At 29.7% G+C, this 23,194-nt stretch overlaps 1 protein-coding gene across 1 annotated transcript; it reads right to left on the minus strand.

Annotated features, from left to right (window-relative positions):
• Positions 1-1,180: 1,180 nt before the first annotated feature.
• Positions 1,181-19,125, minus strand: LOC143247544 (chloride intracellular channel Clic-like). The gene is made up of 5 exons (XM_076495820.1): positions 18,954-19,125; positions 14,026-14,127; positions 11,768-11,971; positions 6,908-7,082; positions 1,181-6,333 (listed from the first exon to the last, which is right to left on the minus strand). Exons 1-5 carry the CDS (start codon positions 19,038-19,040, stop codon positions 6,098-6,100), a joined length of 804 nt encoding a protein of 267 aa, XP_076351935.1. The 5' UTR covers positions 19,041-19,125; the 3' UTR covers positions 1,181-6,097.
• Positions 19,126-23,194: the final 4,069 nt, after the last annotated feature.

A 23,194-nucleotide genomic window follows, 5' to 3' on the forward strand; every position in this document is an offset into this window, starting at 1 on the left:
TAGTAACCCTACCAGCTTATTTAGTATAATACATAGCAAGTCTAAGATTATAAATTTCAAGAAATGACAAGTTACTTTGTATAATAACAATAGATGATGAATCATACTATAAATATTCAAATGAAAATAAGTGTCATTCAAATGTAGGATCATTACATTAAAATTCAGTATACAAGTCAAAGAAATGATGAGATTTCAACAGATACAAAATAGATAGCATGATACCTGATTATGAATCATCCAGTAACAAAAATGATTTTCCCAAAAAATCCCATTGGATCAAGAAATGTGAACGTTTACATACTAGAGTAAATGTATGCCAATCACAAAAGGCAGAGGAAATTAGTGCATTGTTTGCAAACATCTTGAAAGATAAAGATTCTATTTCAAGAGACATGTACATGAATATCAAAGGAAATTCCCCTGAAAAAAATTGTTTTAGTGTTGAAACAAATTGAAAAGTCAATGAAAACAGGTTAAACAAAAAATAAAATCTAAATGAAGTACAAGAAACTAAATAATTTTGAAATGAAGTTCTAAGAACTAATTTGAGAAACCATATAGCAATTATATCTTAAACCTCTTTCAACTGTGGTTAAAAAATAGTAGCCAATCCATCTTCTGCTGATAATGAAAATAAAAAAGATTTAACACTCTTACGAAAAGATATTTCTAGTCCTGATTTCTCCAAGCCCGTTCCCCTGGCTGTGGTTTCGCTAGATAGTAGATAGGGACAGTGGGAATCTCGTTAATCCATTCATTAATGGATTTAAATGGCAATTTCATTTAAATACAAAATTATTAGCCTAATATTAATAACCTTTCAAGTTGCTCTGGGGCCTATTAGGCCCCACTTTTCGTAGGAGTGTTAAGGACATATAGTAGTAAAACAATTTAAAATGAAACAATATGTATTCAATTTTATCTCACATTGATAAAGGAAAGCAATGACAATGTTTATAAATCACAAATATTACAGTGTCATGAAGAATCATCTAGAATTATACATTGTAATACTGAAGTATTTCAACTGTTACCTATGTAAGATCCTAGATTTGAACAGACTCCAAGAATACTGTTGAAGGTAAATGACTTGTATATTTATGAACAAATTTACTATACTTACACATTTCAAATTACTAATATTGTAACAATAATTCTCAGGACATCAAATTAATTAGTGGTAAAACTTTATTAATATAAATTACAAGCAATCAATAAACATATTATACATTTGAAAAAATCAAAAGGTAATGCCTTTCACATAAACAAATTGAATAATGGCATCATCAAATATGCATAAAAGATAAAAAACAAAGTTTGCAAAGAAAGAAAAGATAAAAACAGCACACAAGCCATTTTAACTTGTTTATAATACTGAGGTTTCTTTAGTTTGCTTATTTAGACACATAGTACTTCCATTTTTTCTTTTATAGTCTACTGATGAAAAAAAACAACCTCTTTTAAGTGACAACCTTAGTTGAACTGACCTTCTTTCCTAAAGCTGGTTGTAGAAGTAACATCTTGAACAGATGCAAATGAAACATTCTGATGATGATTTGAAATTATTCATATAACAATTACAAATATCTAAGATTATAATAATAAACTGAATGCATTCTAGGAATAACTTGAAATTACTGACACAACTGGAATTTTTTGCAATACATACTATTAAAAAATATAACAGAAATAACTGTGTTATAATAATGAAAAATGTTATTAATGTTTACATACTTTAAAACCTGTAAAAGTCTGAAAAAAAAAGATCTAATTTAACTTCAGTTTTCCACTTTTAAGCACCTTTAAATTTTCTTAGGATGGATTTATTTTTTATTTATGTGGCATTCCTTCATAATGACTATTTTTATATCTTCAATACCAAAGGAAGTTTGGAATACAACTGCTGGCTTATGCAAAAATATATCAAATTTTATTGTTTTTAGTCCTTAATTAAAATTGGACCAGTTGTTGTTCAGCAAAATACGACACCATGGTTTATTTCTTTCAACTATGTCTACCAAAACCCAGATTTTAGTATCTTTTAACTGCACTTTCTGCTGAGTCACTGGAATGCAATAACCTACAATTACATACCATATTCATTAATTGGTAATGTTAAACTTTCCATTAAAGCTAACAAATCAGGAAAGAATTCTTAATGAAATATCAAAAACCTGCTTCTAGTGCTTGAAAGATATAAAAATATAACCAAAGCATTAGCAGTCAAATGATATATTTTTTTATCATACTTTAGCAGCAAAAATGATCAAATATTAGCATATGCACCAAACTTACTGCATATAAGTAAGTAATTATCAGTAATCTACATTTAAGATATGCATTAAGTTGAATAAAAAATTGCACATCTTTTGGACCTTCAATTGCAAACTGAAAAAAAAAAATATTTAAATTATGAATACCACATAAACAGTGAAGTTAGAACATAAGTACTAATATTTAATATAAATATGCATAAAATCGATATAATTCTGTAATGTTTCCATTCTTAAAATTTAATGTTAAATTACAAATTGAATGATCAACAAAATTTCTAATATTCATTTCAACATTATCTCAAAAGGAAACCACAAATTTCAAGATTCCAGAGTTAGACATGCAACTGTACAAATATTTCATGTTCAATTAAAAACTCCTAATGGAAAAAAGCTTACTACCTTTTACAATGATTCTACAATATTAAAGTGAAGTGCAAATAAGAGCTACTTATTAAGTGACAAAATGAAAAAGTATACTGTAGATTTATAACAAAGTATGTTATTACCTATAACCAACTCCCTCTTCAAACAAACACTACTCGAATGTTTATTTAATCAGTTTAACTACATATAAAAACAATGCAAAAGAACTATACAAATAATTTTCCTTAATGTTCTGAATTACTGAATACTTTTCACTTACATGATACAACAGCAATACAAGAAAAGTATTCTATCCCAAATGAGCCTCATAATAGTTAAAAAAAAAGGGATTTGAAAATTGTCAATTAGTTATGTTTTTTGTAAAAAGGAACTTCACTGTTCATATAAAATAATTAATAACAATTTATATGCAAAAACAGCTCATTTGGGTTGAGAAAATATTTTACATAGAAGAGGGAACAACGTTTCGACCTTCTTCGGTCCTAACGATGACCGAAGAAGGTCGAAACGTTGTTCGCTCTTCTATGTAAAATATTTTCTCAACCCAAACGAGCCGTTTTTGCATATAAATTTCTCAATAAGTGGGTTTCTTGACATCACTAATAACAATAATTTGCGTAACTTTACAGTACTTTCTGATTAAGAATTCAAAATACAAGTTAAATTTCATGTAGTTTCTAGTATTTTGTTTTCAGTAAACTTTCTACATAATTTAATTCAACCAATCACAACTCTCCTTCTCATTTCTTAGTTTAATAATTTTAATATCTAAATTAATGCAATAAATAACCATTTTTAGTGGTCAAATGTTACATATTGATTTTGATGCTGTTTTATCTTGATTAGCAATTAAAGCTAAATTCAGTTTGCAAATTCAAGTTAATGAACAGTTAAAATATAAGATTTTTAGTATCCTATTCAAACCTTTCATACCATACCATTTCAATGAAAAATAATTCATAACCCTTTACTGCAAAGTTACTAAAAGTGAACTGTTCCAGCAAGATCAATATGTTGCAGTTAAGGAAAATTATAAAAATGTTAAAGGACACAAATATTATTATTGTATAAAAATTTATATAAATATTTGTAGCCCTCCAAAGCAATTTTAAAATGAAAGATGCTATTTTCAAACTCTTACTTCTGCAATAGTGTTTAATTAAAATGTGACAGTACATGTAATATAATAATAGAGTAAAACCTGTTTAAGGTGGAATCGCACAGGACCAAGTAAAATGTCCATCTTAGACATAGCAAGCATGCATTTCCTTAATTATATATAATTTGAGTGGAATGTCATACTTGCTTGACTCAAGGGAAGTAAGACGTTTGTGAATAAAGGTTATTATACTGTTTATGCTATATTTATTAGAATAATAACAAAAATAGACATTCAAAATATACTTAAGTACACAAAATCTTAATCAAATTTACATGAAGAAAGTGTTCAATTTCAGCTGTTTCATTTTTTAATGGTCTTTCTCATGTGATTAAAAGAAAAACCAATTCTACAGCCTTTACATGAAGTTCATTTTCCCCTTTAATTTTGCATACAATTTGATAGCATTAATATGACTTAACCCTTATGATGAAATAGGAATTTCTATTTCATCACTATCTTTTTCATTTTATTCATCTTCTGAATCTCTCACACTATTATCATCTTCGATTCTATTATAGATTTTAAATCAATTTCATCAGTTTCTGTTAAAACATTCTTGTCAACATTCACAAAACTTTCCACATTCACAGAATCATCTGCAGCAACCTTCTCAATAAGAGTTTGGATTTTGCTAGAATCCTCATAAACAACTTCTCCACAATCTCCTCCATTATCAAGAATAAATCCACAGTTTTGAAAGCACTTTATTACGCACTTAACTGAATGACTTAAAAATGCAATTGCATCTAATACATCAATTTTCATGATCCTTTCAGCTGCTCTCTTACAGTCAACCATGTTTGCAATAGTATGCTGAAGTATCAATTTTCTGCATTTCAATTTTATACACTGTATAATTCCATTATTTTGTGGCTGTACAACTGATGTTCTACATGGAGGTAGAAAGACTAAACGAACATTTAAAATTGAACTTTTGGGTGACAAATTGCATTATCTAGGAAAAGTAGAATATTCCTATTTTCTCATTCCATTCTTCTGTTTAATTTGTTCAAAAATTCTTTGAATATAGCATTTGTCATGCACACTTTACTATTCACTTTCCATTCCACAAGAAGTCGATTCTTCCTTAAATTTTTGAAATGGTGCAGATTTTCACTTTTACCTATTACCCGTGATAAATTTTCCCTAAATTTTCCAATTAGGGAAGATAGTAATTTATTTTTTTGTGAGAACTATTTAAAGAGTAGAATTTTGCACTTAAAAGTCAAATATGTTTCCACAAATCATGAAACTAATTTAACTGCAAAAATAATGATGGTAGAAAAAAGAACAGAATATATTTAGCCAATACTTATTGCGACAAAATCAAAATTTATTAATACTAAAACAAATTAATTAAATAAGTATTGATATTTAATCAAAAACATTTTTTCCACCTTACTCAGGTTCCAATCGTACTTGTTGATAGAGGAGGTAGATGAAAAATAGTTTTCCCTCTGTGTTATGAGAAATCTTAAGATAATGCTGCAAAATTTTGATATTTCCAGCTTCTACAGGTTTTCACCCTATGCAGTTTCTGGCTTAGACAGGTTTTACTGTATTATTTATACTGTTTTCACTAACATTATGTTAATAGACACACTTAAGTGATTAATTTTTTTTAAAAAAAAGATCCCTAAGGAAAAAACTAATGTAGAAAAAATTTTCATTTAAAATCCCTATTTTGCCAATTACTTGTGTAACTTTGTATTAAAAAATAATGTTAATGAAATACTGTAAATCAGTATTTAACTTCTTTTATCATTAACAAAAAAATTTACACATACTTTGGTTTAATACTATATAATATACTTTTTATCATATGCAATGACCCAAAAATCATGGAAAAAACTGGAGAAAAACACAATTCTTGTACAGAAAGTACTTTTTTTTCAATGTTACACATCTATCTTTGTCTCATGTATGAAGTTAGGTTGTTAGAAAAGTTAAAAAAACAAAACAAAAACTTAATGAAAATTAAAACACAAATAATGAAAAACATTTACCACTACATCAGTAATAACCAGCATACATTCTGATTGTTTTTCCATGTTATATGCTAGATACAACTTTGTGTTGGTTGAATACTCTTATCATGAAACAGTAAATTTTAGTTAATTATAAAATCATTTCAATATGATCATTCTCATTTAACATGACAAATCTGTTCAAAAGATTAATTAAATGAATAAAGCATGATTTAAACCGAACTATTTATTCAAAAATATATATTTTGCTGGGGTAATTTAAAAATGTATGCTAACATTCCAATTTAATCACCATTGATGTTAACATTGGAAGGCATAGAAGTAGTGTAAGTGGGTGTCTCCAACTCTTCATGTTTCTTAGACCTGTGTCCTAGTTGTTGGAGTTGAAGTTTGTAGTGATTGATAATGTCCTGGTCTGCAGGACAAGACTGGGTAAATGCATCCAACTGATACATGTGATACATGTACTGCCATAGGTTGGTTAAGTCTACTGGGATTTCAAAATCTGAAAAGTGTTTTCCTAAGGGAAAACAAACAAGATTATTATAATATGTAATTTCACTGAACAAGTTTCTTTTCAAAACTTTATTTTGTGACAACTATTACTGTGATACAATCATAAAAATAGTTATGATACAATATGCAAGCATCTTTAAAAACAAAGAAAAAAAGAACTGAATCAATGTATCAGTAACATACAGTGTACAAAAATGTCAAACTATTATTAGTATTTAAATAGTGGTAAAAAGAACAACTTTCAAGTATGAAGTGACATCAACAAGTTATTATCAGTAATCTAAGTTTTAGTGAGCAAGAACATTGTTAGGACAAATAAGGAAATTAAACAATTTAGTAATACAGATGTGATAAACTTGGCTTACCAGAACAATTGTGGTTAGAAGCTATAGTAATTTAATATATTGTTAATTAAAAAGATAGAAGCAATATATCAAAAATATATAGCAAATTTCATACACAAATAAGCATTTTAATGAAAGTGGAAAATAAATAAGGCATATATTATAAATTTATTATTTTGTGAAACAAAAGTGTAGGATTAACCATAAGTTTCTTATGCTCCTCTGCATACTCACCAGCTACTCTAATATGTTGCAGGCGAGGCATCAACTCGCAATCAAAACAACACATTGTATCACCAGTTAGAAATCGTCCTGGTCGTGTGCCAAGATGGTCATTGATGTTTGAAAGTTGGTTTAAAAGAGCTCGTTTTGTTGGATCTCCTCCTCGAGTTAGGACTAACTTAAATTTCTAATAAAAATTGTGTAAATATAAAACATTATCAATAAATTAATTGATACATTATTCAATGGTCTTAACAAGCAACAAAACATTTTTATCTGTGTACAGATTCACTTAAATTCACACAAGTCATTTTACAAGCGAGATAAATTCCTTGTGATTGAGATAACAAAACTGAAATAATAAAATTTATTAGTTCGTTTTCTTAATGTGCAATATATAACTGAATGAAATATTAACAAATAAAACAAATAATGGTTTTCATTAAGCAAATGAACAATTAACTCCAGTAGATGAGGAACACATTTCATAATCTTCAGATTGTGGTTGATATATTTCCATGAGAAAATACCAAAGTTAAAATTAAGTTAGACAAGTTTAAAAAGTCTTAGTAGCAACACAAGGACTTTTAAAGTACATGGTTTACAAATATTTGTAGCTTAAAGTCAAAGTGTTAATGTCATTGATTAATAGACATTCCTTGGAAAAATATAGTGAAAGAAGCAAAGAGCTATGCTCATGGAACATGAAGTTACAAATCAGAAAATGGTTTCTTTACAATTATATTTAAGAGAGTAAACAGAACAATGAGGCTCAAACAATGTTGAATCAAAATATGAAATAAATAGGGCACACAATATCATAAATGCAGTGAAATGTAATGAAAACAAAATTTAATGCAGTAAAAAAAAGCAAACTGCAGAATACTTTTCTTGTGCCAATCAAATAAATTACATATGCATTTTTTTGTCATCACAAACTTCAGTTTTTGAATCCCTTCAAAGATTATTCAAATATTATAAGTCTGTGATAAAAAGTTTATAAATTTATTATTAGATGTGCCTCCACCTTCAAAAGAACTTAAAAACAGTCTGAGAGTTAATATCAGTAAATAATTTAACCATATCACAAATATTTGTGTAGCATGTGCTAATAAAGTAATACTCACCTTTATAATCTACATATTTTACACAAAAAATTTCCACTAAAGTTGGCTTTAAACTTTATGACCAAAGAACTTGTAACTGTAGTAAGTATTTAATCATTAAAGCTATTTCATTGTTAAATATGAAATATGCTTCAGAATCTTATCAAAGAGAGTGTTTAATAAACTTTATTTTGTAAAGATAATCCAATCATTTTTATATCTGACAATGAAAACCTTCAACTAAACAGCAATTTGTAAACCCTTTTGACAGACCCATACTTCAAACTGTGGTAAATATTGCTGGTATTCAAAGAACATTTTACAACTGAACCTACCTTTCATACTTAGTAATTATCTAAGGAGCACTCTATTTACAAATTTGTTTCTAATAGCTGTTGAAAAAATGCAGAGCTAACTGCAAACCCCAATTAAGAGTCACTATATGTGAAAAGAATATTTTTAGAAAATCACGGGACAAATGACATTTTTGAAGTTTTCTCATATTAACATGCAGAATAACAACTGGTTTAACAAGTTACTCTTGTTTGATGGCATATCTCTTGAAACCTTTCCCCGAGGTATATGTGAATCAAGTATTAATATGTCAAAATAAAATTCTTAAAATAAATTATTAATGTAGACGTGCTTGGCTATAAAAAGAAAAAGCAAATACAGTACATGATGATAGGATATGCCTTGCTTACTGCCCACTTAGTTAAGTTGTAAACTGTTTTTCACAGGTATTATATACACAGATACACTCAAACTTAGCTTTCCCCATTTTCAAAGCATGAAAGGTGTGAATTTGTTAATTTGCAGTTAACCAACTTTCTAATAGATAAGACAGCATGCAGTGTCCAGAAGTATAAAGCTACCTTTTTTTGTCATTGAATTCGATAAAGGTTAGGGGCAGCCACATCATACAACTCAAGTGGCAAAAAAAACAGATCTAGATTTTGTCTTTTTGTGCAAATTTGGCTTTGTTTAGGTATTCAGTTTTAATACTTATAACTAAAATTAACCCTGTAAGCATTTTAGATGGAATTAAAATAATTTTTGTGAGAATAACTTTTGCAGTTTTTAAGACTTTTACATAATATTTATTGTGAGCATTAAGCATTTGAAAAGTTAGTTTCGACTGTAGCAAGTGTCACTTAGCTAAAGATTTGGATATTGTTTTGGATATTAGATTTACCTTCATGTAAAAGTAGTGTTAAACTGTAATTAGAATATTAATTACCTTTTCTTGGGGGTTTTATTCTCATATTAAGGTTTCATAATAACAGTTAGATTAGAGGGTGGGACACACTTAGCTCACATTTTTTATATAAATTATCTCACTCTTAACAGTTCGAAATATACCAATAAACACTTACTCTTGTTTAGTTATGAATTACTGTGAGTATTGGGACTAACTTCAAGATGATCCTGGTTGTATAAAAAATATGTACACTCAATAGTATGGTATTCTCAGTTCTTCCAGTAAATAGGCTTATCTGATTAATGTGTGGGAAAGCTGTTTTAATATAAACACTTTACAAATGCTTTTGAACTGAATTTTTAAATCCACATAATAACAAAATTCATTAACTGTGACTTGCACCAATAGATAAAGTAGAAAGAATAAAAAACTTTAAATGAACTAATCCTGGCTACCACAGTTATAACACCCAAATGCAATGAACAAAAATCAATACTGAACCTCAGCCTAAATGCTGTCACTGGATTACAGACAAGAACCACTATCAAGACCAAATCTCAATCATACATACTACCATTGTATTTGATAAGAAAATTAAACATTTCATCATGACCTAAACCTGAAAAAAACAAAACAAAACAGGATTATCCCTGGATTAAAACCCAAGTGACAAAAAAGCTCTTCAAAATTAAATCTGAATTTTTAAGCTATCATTGAATTAACCTTTTCATAATAGGCTCAGTACAATATACACAAGTACATATACACATATTTATTCCATACACTTTGATACAGAAGTGTACCTTCACAAAATTTGGCAGACTTTTAATACAAATTGCAAGTCTTTTTTTGTACACAAAAAATCAGATTTCTTAATGAAATATTTTTACTAAAGATTTGTTTGAAAATAATGAGCCTGTTTGGTTACTAGTCCGAGTGCAAAGTGATTCATTTTATGATTAAAAAAAACTTCACATAAATGTCAAATATTATTTGTGTAATCTCTACAACCTCTTAATCACATATCAAACGTTTATTTTCAGTAAGACTTACTATTTTGCTATTTTCTACACCTTATTGTTTTGTTAACTAAAAATTAAATATAAATTATGTTCTTCTTTCATGCTAAAATGACTGTATATAATAACAAAAATAAATGTTTTGTCTCAGTGGCTTAAGTTTCATAACATTATATATTCATATACATTTTGTATTATATTGACTTTCTATTACACCTAGTTAACGTTACATAAGTTGCACTGATGTGTTGCTTGTGCATTCATGTTACCATGTCCAATAATATAAAGCTTACATGGTCTCGACCGTTTTTTAATGGACTAGTATTCTGCATTATAAAGTAACATTTAAATTATTATACATTATATATGTATACAGATTATTACTACTTAGAAGTTATGAAACTTATTTTTCTTAAAATATGGAACAATAAATAAAATGTAAAGCAAATATTTCTCTCTTTCAGCTACAACCTTTGAACTCTTGCTGCTGGACATAGTATCTTAAGCCTTTTAAAATTTTGCATGTAGAGGATATGAAAAAATATTTTTAGGTGTTATATATATAGTTGAATAACAAAAATTCATAAACAGTTATACTGACACCATAGAATTCTGCTATAATTTATTAAGCTAAGTAACTAAACTGTATTTAGGTCTAAAAAAAAGTATGAAATTTCAAGCAGACTAAAGATACAACCTATCTTCTTGAAATATTGGATTAAAAGGATGTGGTAGCTTTTTCACAAATTAAAATGGCTAAAAAACCAATAGGTGGACATTCTAAGCTTTCAGGTGGTTATTCACATCACATTTTGTAGTAAGAATATATAAGGGACCATTTATAAAAATAAATAGGTGAACGGGGCCACTGTATTTGTTTCTGTACATAGCCATACCTCAGCAAAATAAAAAAGATACAAGGTTCTTATTTGATACTCTAGCTTGTCAATATTGGTAATTTGGGTTCCTAATTTGTACAATACTATAGAATCAGAATTTTGACATCACAAACATCTAATTTTAGCCAGTGTTGCATTCAACATAATATGCGACTCAAATCTATATTTAGGTGAGTTGTTTTAATATTTACTTTTAAATTATAATCTACAATGTAATTCCAAACTTATTGACATAAATTCATAAAATAGTTTTTCAATGAAATTTTGAGTGCAAGTCAAATGTGATGACATGGCCTTTGACCCATTGCAAAAGGGTTAAAACTAAAACGACAAAAGTTGAGTTTATAAAAATATTTTTTAATATCTATCAAGACTGGATTCAACATGAAATTTTGTATTAATTTGCAAAACAAATGAGAATAGTTGTTTAATTGTACCCTGTCAACTACATTTGAATCATACTAGATCAGTTTTAAGGTGCTACTTTGCAAATTATTCACGAAGAATGCATATTCTTTTAACATGCACTTCTTTAATTTCAAATTCAATTTTTCTCAAGACTTTTATAATATTTATTCAGTTGGATGGATTGTTTTTCTAACTTAAAATATTACAAAAGTATTATCTTAAATACAATATTTACTAACACTGAACAAGTTCTCAATAACTTTAGCTGTTTCTTTGTCTTGAATGAACAGATTATACCCGCCAGGTACATTCTTCATGATATAACGTTCTATCTTCTCATTATCCAGGATTGCTTGTCCATTATCAATCAGGATTGGTGGTGGAGTAGAATCAAAGTTTGAGCGGAAATCTGGTGGAGGTTTTAGCATGTCAACCGTTGTTACCTCAGAAAAGGAAGAAAATTACGTTACATAAATGTTAACATGTGACTTTACTTTCATGCCTAAACATATAGGAAATGAATGAAATATTAGTAACATAGGTGAAATAATATTACAGTAAGAATAGTATTAACTTAACTTGCATCATTATTTACTTGCTCATTATGGGTTTTCAGTAAGAACTTGTAAGAGCATTTCAACTAGAGCTTGTCTATTGTAAACTTGTATGATTTTCTCAGGCATGCTGTAGGATACCAGAAGTCAAACAGTCTTAGCTGAAATACTATACAAGTCAACTGTTTATAAAACATCAAGCTTTAAAGCACAGAACATTTAGCTTTAGAAGTTTTAACATATAAAATGTACTTGAGAAATGGTAAAAAATTACCTTGCACAAAAAAAATAAAACAATTGACTCGTGCATTATTTCACATTTTTGCTTACAGTTCTAAAGAAATTATAAAAACTTGCACATGCATGCACACAAATGTTAGCTATAAGCCTAGATTTCACAGTATCAAAATAACTAAAAATGTCTACAAACCACAGTCACTACTAAAGGTCCTATCATACTTCACAATTTTAGAAGTACACTTAAAAAAACATTTGTCCAGCATGTTACATAATGTACCTTATCTTACAGCATTTCACTCCTCACTCTTTCTTGCAACCTCAAATAAGATAATTCTTACTAAACATAAATAAAGTGACCATAAGTTTGTTTCAAAGTTTTTGCTTTTTCAGACCCAATCAATAGAAATAACTTTAACAATGTCAAATTCTTTGAGAATAAACAATTAACAGCTGTATACTGATAAAAATCTGAATATTGTAAATAAAATATGTTAAACAGTATTTACTTGTAATAATATTTCATTATATAATTACTGGCTATGTTACTGGGTACTACCTTGCAGAAATTAAGTGATAAGACACAAAAGATAAAATGTTAATATTTTAACATTTGAAACGTAAACTTGTATACACAGTTTCATTTCAAATCTTCTGAAAACTGCATTTTTAAAAACAATTTGAATGAATAATCAAGACAACTGATACATGTTCTAACACTTATAATACAAACAAATTACATTCAAGACACCACACTCAGTTTTTATCTTTCACTAAAAACAAAACTGTCCATTGGAAATAAGCAGCAGCTAACAATCAATAAAACAAATACACACACTTATAATAATAATGTAAATAAAGTGCTTGAGAATAAAAATATGATTCTAAATGAGATGGTCAATAAAAAAAAACTTCAAACATAGAACTAAAAAGATATAAAATATATTTAAAATGAATGACTAACAAAACTTATCCAGGCCTTTACCCAACAATGCAAAGTTCTCACCTAAAGGAATAAGAAAACTATTCAAATTTACATTAGTTTATTCAGAAATGAAATTCAAAATGACCAGTTTTCCACATAAACACCAGAAAGAAATACAAATTACACTGCAGCCAATGGCATAATTATTTTTCTTGAAATGTTTAACTATTTGCATAGAGCCTCTTTCCATTTGTGTGGCAGCTATTTCTAAATGTATGTGAACATCACTAAGTGATTTTACTGATCTAACAGACAGTTCTAAGATATACACATATAGCTACACTGTACTTCAAGCCACAGAAAATATTTACTTAGAAAATTGAATAAAAACTTAAAAACTGCCAATATTTTATTGAAAGTTGCTGTTGAAACAGATAAACTGAATGATAAGCTGATAACAGCTGAACAGACTTTGCATCAATACCATAGACCTGCTGAAAATATAGGAAGTGGATGAAATATAACCTATATACCAGTTAATCAGGAAAGTTATTCATCTCAACATTTAACTGTTTTTACACTGCTATGTCCTATAAACTATGAACATTTCACTCAAAATCTGAATCGGACAACTCTACAAACAATGTATGTGTTTTACCTTAATAATACAGCATCACAGTGATATAATATTTGGTACACTGCACTATATTTAGTCATATCTACAATATTTCTATGATATGTTAATTATTCATGAACTATGGTAAGGGTTTATTTTATTTACCTTCAATGATATTGTTTTTAGTTCAGCTAGGAGGTACAGGTCCATGAAGTATTCTTGACAGAAAAGACAGGCTCCTTTACGGCGGCCGTCAATGGTGGAAGCCTAGAGTATATGCCAGGTAAAATTACAACCAAGTTAAATTCAGCTTAAAATGAGTTTATTTATCCTGCATCTATATACACAGATCTGAGAGACAATTCTCTCTAACACTTTACTCTTGTATCATTGTATTATTCTAATTAATTTACTGATATTATAGTAGCTGTTTCATGATAAAACAATTTTTACTTTAATATTCAAAAGAAAACTTAGCAAATACAGCATTCACTCTTATAGAAAATAATTTCTTATATAACATATTAATATTATTTATTGACAATTCAAATGTAAAGAAACAGCTTATAAATTTGAATAATCTTGCAAAGAGGGTTAATTTTGCTTTATAAGAATAATGTCTCAACTCTTATGCTATTGATAATATTGCCTAATTTGTGATTGAAGTTCTGTTTGATAACCATAATCATGTATCATTGTACAAAACATATTTCCAATGCAACAAGTTCTTGCAGTAGATGGTAAAGTCAAATCTTACCAAAACATCTTGAAAATTTTCCACAAACCCTCTCACTCTAAATGGATGATAGTTTCCAGAACCATGTTTAAGCAAGAAAGACAAATCTTCTGAAGCTGCTACAGGACAAATTTACAAGTATATGGTTGAATACACCTGCTATAATTCTAGTTTTTTCAACCATCTTTTTAATAAAAAACTTATAGTCAATTATTTCAAAATGTGGCTGAAAGCTTGCAAATTGTTGGTATGCTGACCTTCTTTAACATAAAATCCTTGTTTATTACCTTATTAATGGTACCAAGAGATATGCCTAGCATTCTTTTTCATAATAAAAGCCATCCATTTCAATGAAGAGAGAGTTGCTTCCAGTTGGTTTGGTGTGGTTTTTGGAAGCCATAACATTCTCCTGTATGTTTTTACAACTCCAATGAAAAGAATGTTAATGATTCCTTTCTTTACAAAGTTGTATCCTTTAGCTCTACATAATTAAAAAAATCTAACTATACAAATTCCAGGAAGAAGCTGTAAATATTCTCCAGCATTGCACCATTAAATAGTCAAGAATTCAATGCAAGTTAAATGTATGGGTGGTGATAACCATACCACTGTGCCAAAGCTCACATGTAACAGCATCAGCATATGCAAACTGTTCTTACAAACATAATTAACCTTCCATAAAATGTAAATGAAACTGCTGTGTATACTAGAAATTACATATAACCCTAAGATAAATTCCATTACCCATCCTTCATCTTAAAATCTATTTCTGGTGTAAGCCCTCATACAGACATTAATCCTCTCTACAACAAGAGCCTCCTTAAATGCTTTCCTGTGCAAGCCACCATGTTACTTTCAAAATTTAATTAACACTTTTTTACTACCAATCTATGTGAAGGAAACATACATTACACTTCAAAGTTTTATTTTATCTAAGTTTTACATTCTTTATTTGGAAATAAACCTTTAAAAAATAACTTGAAACTTCAGATGTATTGTCACATAACCAATGAGCTATGAAAATTCTCTACTCTGGTTCTATGTATCTTCAACAATTCAATGGTACTTAAGCAAAGGTATGTCTTGACAATAAGTTCCTGACAATCTTTTAACTTATTTATTTCAGTTTTCAGAATGAATACAGTTGAAACAAGTAATAAAAATTTAACCCCTGATAGGTGCCATACACACCTACAACAGATTTGTTGAAGCTTTACAGCCTATATGTACATGCTGCATACACATGTATACTCATTAGAAAGAGATCATTTTAGACTAATGATGGTTATTTCAAAATTGGTACATAATTGTCTTTAAAGATTACACATAATTGACTTTATTATTGTTATCCATTTGACTGACTATGGAATTTATGGTTGTTTCTTGCCTAAATGTATCATGTTAGAGATTAAATTTAATTTAAACCTTACTATTATGTTTCAGTCACTTATGCATTAGTAATATTCTAAAAATGCATAATTAGAAGGTTTAAACATTCTTAAAAATATACATCTTTGCATCCATTTTCAAAACTTACAACATTATGTACCAAACAAAAATGTTTCCAAAGAATTGTGACGTCTCCCAAAAGAAATCTAATATTTCTTAAGAGTACCATTGACTTGTATCAAGATGCTTAAGTGAACAACAAGAAAGGGAAATAAAACATTAAAATTTAAATCCACATAAGAAAGAAAAGACCTGAAATTACATATTTTACAAATGGAAAACCTTTAAAGATATTTTATAAAACATTATGTATTTTACCTTCTGTTTCCTAATTTTAATTACTTATTGCATTGTACGTTGATGATAATAGTTAAGAGTTAGTGATATGATGGATAAAAATGAAAAATAAATTACAAACATTTATCTTTAAAAATTCTGATTTCCTTTTATGATATTCCAGAGATTAAGTATGCTAAATATAAAAACTATAAGATGAGAAAAGTATTTTTATACTAACAATGAAAACAACCTTGCATTCAATTTATTAATAGTTTGAATGGAAATAACTACAATAGAAAAATAACATTATTAGTAAAAACAATTATAATAATGTTATTTTTAGTGTACAAGATACTTAGGATCTTTAATAAGGTCTTACCAGTTTTTGAGAGGATACACTAAAAAATATTAGAGTTACCTCATGTATTATTGTACAAGTAAAATTCATGACTCAATTTCTGCAAATGGAATGGGTCTGCTTTGAAAGGGTTAAAAACTACTCAAAACACAATATAGGCAGGATTGAATATTACAAGCTACTTGATTTTCATGGTAATTAACAGGACTAGATAGTATGTACATAATGAATATTAATATTTTGTACTGATCAATGTATTACAACTCTGATTTCCTACTTGGATAATCTAATGAATATATGACACAAAAACTTCAATAAGTATCCATATATAGCTCTGAACTATTACAACCTTTACTTCATATATACTAATTATATGCAAGCCTGAGTTGGCTATAACCAAATTAATTTTTATCAACTATGAGGTTTCTGAATAACATATTAGTAGTTCACTCACACCATTGACAATTATATATTAGAAAGTTGTTAATGACCAACATCTATATCCAAATTGTTTCTTAAAGATTATATTGAATCTAGTCATCAAATGGTAATTTTGTAATTAAGAAGGAAGAATTTTTCTCAGCTGTTTTTTTAATGATGTAAACAACATACTATGGTTTCAGAAGTATATATTTTTTAACAAAACTGATGTTCTTTGGCATAAATACTTTGAAAAATTCTTACAAACTCACCAATAGTCAAGTTGGGACTATTAATTTAAAAAGTGTTACTATGTTGATACCCTGTATGAAAAAGTTAATCTTTCTTGGAAAAAAATGGGAATGATCTATTGAGGTATTTAAGATTGTTAAGGAAAAATGAATTTTAATGCATCTTTTTCATACTTAAATGGTGGGAACTGAAGGACAATGGAACAAATATACATTTTTGCATGATAGAATCCTTTTTATGCTTAAACAGTTTTATTTTTCAAACAGCATGTTTTTATCATTGACATTAAACTTTGTTTTATTCTTTTTTATTATTTGGTTCAGCTCGGTATACTGGACAGTTTTGATGGACTAACTGACCCCATGCTGTCCATAAACTTTGTTAAAATAGAACATGTACATAAAGGAAAAAATAACTTGCTGAACAACAACTGTCTTATGATAAAATCTGCAAAGCTTTAGAATTAAATGTATTTCATAAACTTCATATCAAAATATTATATAATAGAACTCAAAGGCAACACAAACAAAAAACACAAAAAAAAAAAGTTCTATGTAAATGCATCAGGGAATTACAGGAAATACTGTCATTCTTCTTTTATTAATAATTAAACATTCTCAAATAAAAGCCACTAACCCTTTCAACTGACTGGTGGAAGCAGCTGCTACAAAAAAGCTACTGACACCAACATCAAGTGTAATTTAACTCACCATGATTAACCACAATATTTCACATTATTTGTCACAAAATTATGTTAGTGATCATGAACTAATTGATAGTAGTAGTAGCAGAGAAGGATATCAACATATACACTTTGTGATGGCCTTTTCTTACTTTAAAAACTTAGAAACAGGATAACACTGCTGACACAAACAGCAGTAAACTGAACATAGTTTGCAGAGCTGGTACAATTCTCTTTCTCTGATTCTTACTTTTTACATTAATCGACTGATTCTAAATCTCTGAAATTTAATGCACTGTTGTCCGTGTTGCTAATATTACTATGGTTTTAAATGCCACAAAGTTATTGACATTAATAGTCATTTCATTAAAGCTACACATCTTCTAATCAGATATCAATTTGATTAAACTTATCGTAGTTGTACAAATGCAATTTAATGCACAACTGCCAGTAGTAAGTAACGTGTGAATAATAACCTAAAAAAAAAACAACTTATTATTTAACTTCCCATTAACATGGTAAAATTGCAACATTATTGCCAGTGGTGGCATTAAAGGGAGACTTGAGGTGGCTACAGCCACACTAACGTCGGTCTTTGTCACTCCAACTCGAACCAACATACTCAACATGCTGGCATCTACAGAAACCCATCTAAATATTTTATGTGCTAACTTCAGGCCTGTCGCCTTGTAAAGGCCGACGCCGAACCCGACTACAACTACTGCTGCAAAAGATGTACTGTATTTTGTGTAGTGTACTTCTTACACGTTCAGTAATTTTAACGCTACTACAATTAGCCCATACTACAGTCTAAGTTATTTTAGCATTAGGGCCAACTTACTCAGTTACTAGCCTTAGTGTGAACTTTGAATTTAATTACAAATTTAATACTGGATTATTCTGAAAATTTTACTTACCCTTATGATCAATTCGATTTCAGGAATATCTGGAGACTCACTGTCATTAATATTACTGTCAATGGCATCATAATTTCCTTCCGACATCGTAATCAAAATACTAAAAATTGAAGAGTAAACCTCAACCCTCCTCTACAGGTTTCCACTTTATCATTTCCTGCTTCCCTTTTTCTCTCGCCCTCTGATGGGTTTAGTGATAAGTTACTCATATACCGAATTTGTTGGACTTGTTATGTAAAACAAACTCTTCACATAAACAAATACAACTTATGCTTATGTGGTAAGATTTAAATTTGTTTAAGTATGCTTTCAAAAATTTGGTATTTATTTTACTGCTTTCAAACTTCTCTACTGATAATTATTTCACAATGATGACTATGAGTATGTGTATTATTTTAACTGGAATGCCAACATCGTAATTCGATGTACCGCCCTTAGAGTATCATATATTTTTTAAATAGGCCCGGCATGGCCAAACGTGTTAAGGCGTGCAACTCGTAATCTGAGGGTAGCGGGTTCGCATCCCCATCGCGCCAAACATGCTCGCCCTTTCAGACGTGGGGCGTTATAATGTTACGGTCAATCCCACTATTCGTTGGTAAAAGAGTAGTCAAAGAGTTGGCGGTGGGTGGTGATGACTAGCTGCCTTTCCTCTAGTCTTATACCGCTAAATTAGGAACGACTAGCACAGATAGCCCTCGAGTAGCTTTGTGCGAAATTCAAAAACAAACAAACAAAAAATTATATTTTAAATATTAACTTATTTAATTAATTTTGTATTTTTGTAGTATGGCTGTACTCACTTAGCAAATTTTGCAGATAAAAACTTACATTTTGTTTATATCGACATCTTGTAGTGAAGGATGTTATTTAAAGCTAAAATTTGAATAATTCTGATACATTGTTGTTATTGGCATAACTCTAAACAATTTTGTGCTAAATAAAAGAAGCTATTTTTAATTTAACAAAAAATAGCCCTACTCCAAACCAATATCCGGGGTTGCCAAGGTATCTTTAATAAGCTGTTAAGCAATCTCTGGTTATTTGACCTCTTTGTTTCGTATTCTGCGTGTGTGTATTTTTTATAGCAAACCACATCGGATTATCTGCTGTGTTCACCGAGGTGAATCAAACCCCTCATTTTAGCGTTGTAAATTCGTAGACTTACCGCTGTCCCAGTGGGGGGACTTTCTGTCAGTGTGTATATATTTCAGTGCCTTTATAAACCACTGGTTACATATAATATTGTCGAAACGTTTATAATAAAATTTTCTTCATTATCCATTCAAGCTGCTTTAAAACTTTCATGTCAGAATATCACCTGCTTCTTTAAACCAACAATTATATTTTTATTTGCAAAAGGTCCAAAAGTACATCTGTGAGTCGTGTCACCTGGTTACTCCCATTAATATAAATAGGATGTTGTTTGTTGTTTTTTGGAATTTCGCACAAAGCTACTCAAGGGCTATCTGTGCTAGCCGTCCCTAATTTAGCAGTGTAAGACTAGAGGTAAGGCAGCTAGTCATCACCACCCACCGCCAACTCTTGGGCTACTCTTTTACCAACGAATAGTGGGACTGACTGTAACATTATACGCCCCCAAGGCTGGGAGGGCGAGCATGTTTAGCGCGACGCGGGCGCGAACCCGCGACCCTCGGATGACGAGTCGCACGCCTTACGCGCTTGGCCATGCCAGGCCTTAATATAAATAGGAAAACAGAATCTTCAGAATAAATGAGCACAAACAAAAAGTCCCCCGCTGATACAGCAGTAAGTCTAGGGATTTACAACGCTAAAATCAGGGGTTCGATTCCCCTAGTGGACTCAGCAGATAGCTCGATGTGGCTTTGTTATAATAAGACGCACATAAACAAATAATCTGTCAGTAACACCTTCAAATGCAACACTGAAAATTGAATATGCACATTTCACAGTTAGTAATTTGCATAGTGTACATTCATAACATATTCTAATTGCATGCTAGTGCAAAAATATCGTGACATTTTGGTGAACAGCAAATGTTTAATTTTCTGAAATAAAATCTATAGCAAATTCACATACCACTTCTTTGATATATTTCACAAATTCAATTTTGAACTTTAAAATTAATTGTAAAATATATTTTACAAAAAGTTAAAGCGTGAGTGGTATTCATATTACAGATGTCCAACAGGTAAATATTAAGTACCACAAGATAGGAGGTTAGGTTTACTAAACAAAGCCTAATAAAAAACAGTTCCATTATTGAAAAAAAGACTAATACAGTATATACGAAAATACAAAGAACAATCTTCTGACAGACTGTGATGTCATAAAGCTAGATATTTTTATCACTACAATAGTAAGTATACTTTGACTTTTGGACACTTCCACAAAAAGTTTGCTCTGACTCAAATTAAATCTTAAAAAACAAAAAATGATATTTGCTACATTTAGAACGTATTTCACTTCCAAACTTTACAAATATAGCAACCATGAAATTACCAATATACGTTAATTTAATTGTTATTGTTTTTTTGGTTTGTTTTTGAATTTTGCGCAAAGCTCCTCGAGGGCTATCTGTGCTAGCCGTCCCTGATTTATCAGTGTAAGACTAGAGGGAGGCAGTTAGTCATCACCATCCACCGCCAACTCTTAGGCTACTCTTTTACCAACGAATAGTGGGATTGACCGTCACCTTATAACGCCCCAACGGCTGAAAAGGCGAGCATATTTGGTGCGACGGTGATGCGAAACCGCGACCCTCAGATTACGAGTCGCACGCCTTAACCCACCCGGCCATGTTAATGGTTATTAACAATATTTTTGATTATTCACATGACCACATCAGCGACTACTTTCAAGAAATAATCAACCAGAACAGGCAGTTATGAAGTCACAAATATTAAGGTATTGACCTTCAGTCATGATTAAAGAATCTCGTGGGCCATACTGAGCATGAATTTTACTTAAAGATCATGTTTAGTATGAACTTAAAACTAAATATAGATTGCAAAACAACTACACATAATTTGGACACATATACTAGTATCTATCAACATAAAAGCGTATTTTCCTTTTAATCTACAAAAGGGTTATAAAATAATATCTATGGCCTGACCATTAACTCAACTTTCGATTATCAATATATAATTTAGTGTTTCAAAGAGGATCAGTGGTTAAGATGCTGGAAGTGTATCTTATATTCAGTTATTTCTTCCTGTTACGGACAAAAAACATCCTGCTCTACTTTTTAAAGACACAAGTGCATTATAAGACAGATTATAAAATACCATTTTTTGACCTGAAAAGAATATCTCAAGAGTTATAAATGGATAACGATAATTATATGCCTTTTCTGTAGTGCATCATTTCAACTTATTAACGGCTATTAAAAATAGCCCTTACGTAGCTTTACGAAGAGGTAAAGAAACAAAAAGAGTTTCAGCTTGTACTTATAAACCATTTTCCTGTGTTAATAACAAAATGCACTTTTTCCAGGACATTGGCTTTCAGTTATCTGGAAGAGGCTTACTGCTTGTATCCATACAACTACCAGATTAAAACTTTGATGTCTTCATCTTATCACTTCTTAACGGGAAAAGTCTGCAGGAACACCAAGCTTGGATGATATTGTTTCTTCTTCCTGCTAAAATAACACTTTTTCAGGGTGTGAATTATTGCAGTTATGTCGAAAGTGTGTTATTATTCCTCCTGTAGTACTTCTGAAGACGGTACAGTCTTTCATAAGATGTATGCAAAATTTTTGCACTGCCGTTGTGGCAAGAAGACTGAATAATGCTGTGCTGACAAATCTCAATTAACCAAGGTCAGAGAAAATTTCCTTTGTTTTGCGTGCGACAGAAATAATGAAAATCATAGACATGCCTATTCACTCACAGTAGCTAATAAAACATTTTTCATAATGAAGATACTGCTCACTTGTGAAATGGTTGTTTCACTTGGGATGTTTGACACACAGTGTGTCGAGGAAAGTAATGGACTACTGGATGCGGCAGCATCCATTTTTAACTATATCTCTCACTTTTATGTGTATCGTTATAGGTTTACTTGAGATTATTTTGCTTTTGTTCTAGTTTAATTTACAGTGAAAAGAACACACATTAACAAAACCTTTATTTATTAAAGTGGTAACTGTAGTTCTTGCTAGTCTTACACTTTTCATTCTAAAACGCACCCACAAATAATATGGCCTATTGGTCATTGTACTGTATTCTGTATTGTTTTGTAAATTATGACGG

Source organism: Tachypleus tridentatus, chromosome 1, assembly GCF_004210375.1.
Source record: "Tachypleus tridentatus isolate NWPU-2018 chromosome 1, ASM421037v1, whole genome shotgun sequence".
In the NCBI taxonomy this organism is placed as follows: Eukaryota; Metazoa; Arthropoda; class Merostomata; order Xiphosura; family Limulidae; genus Tachypleus; species Tachypleus tridentatus.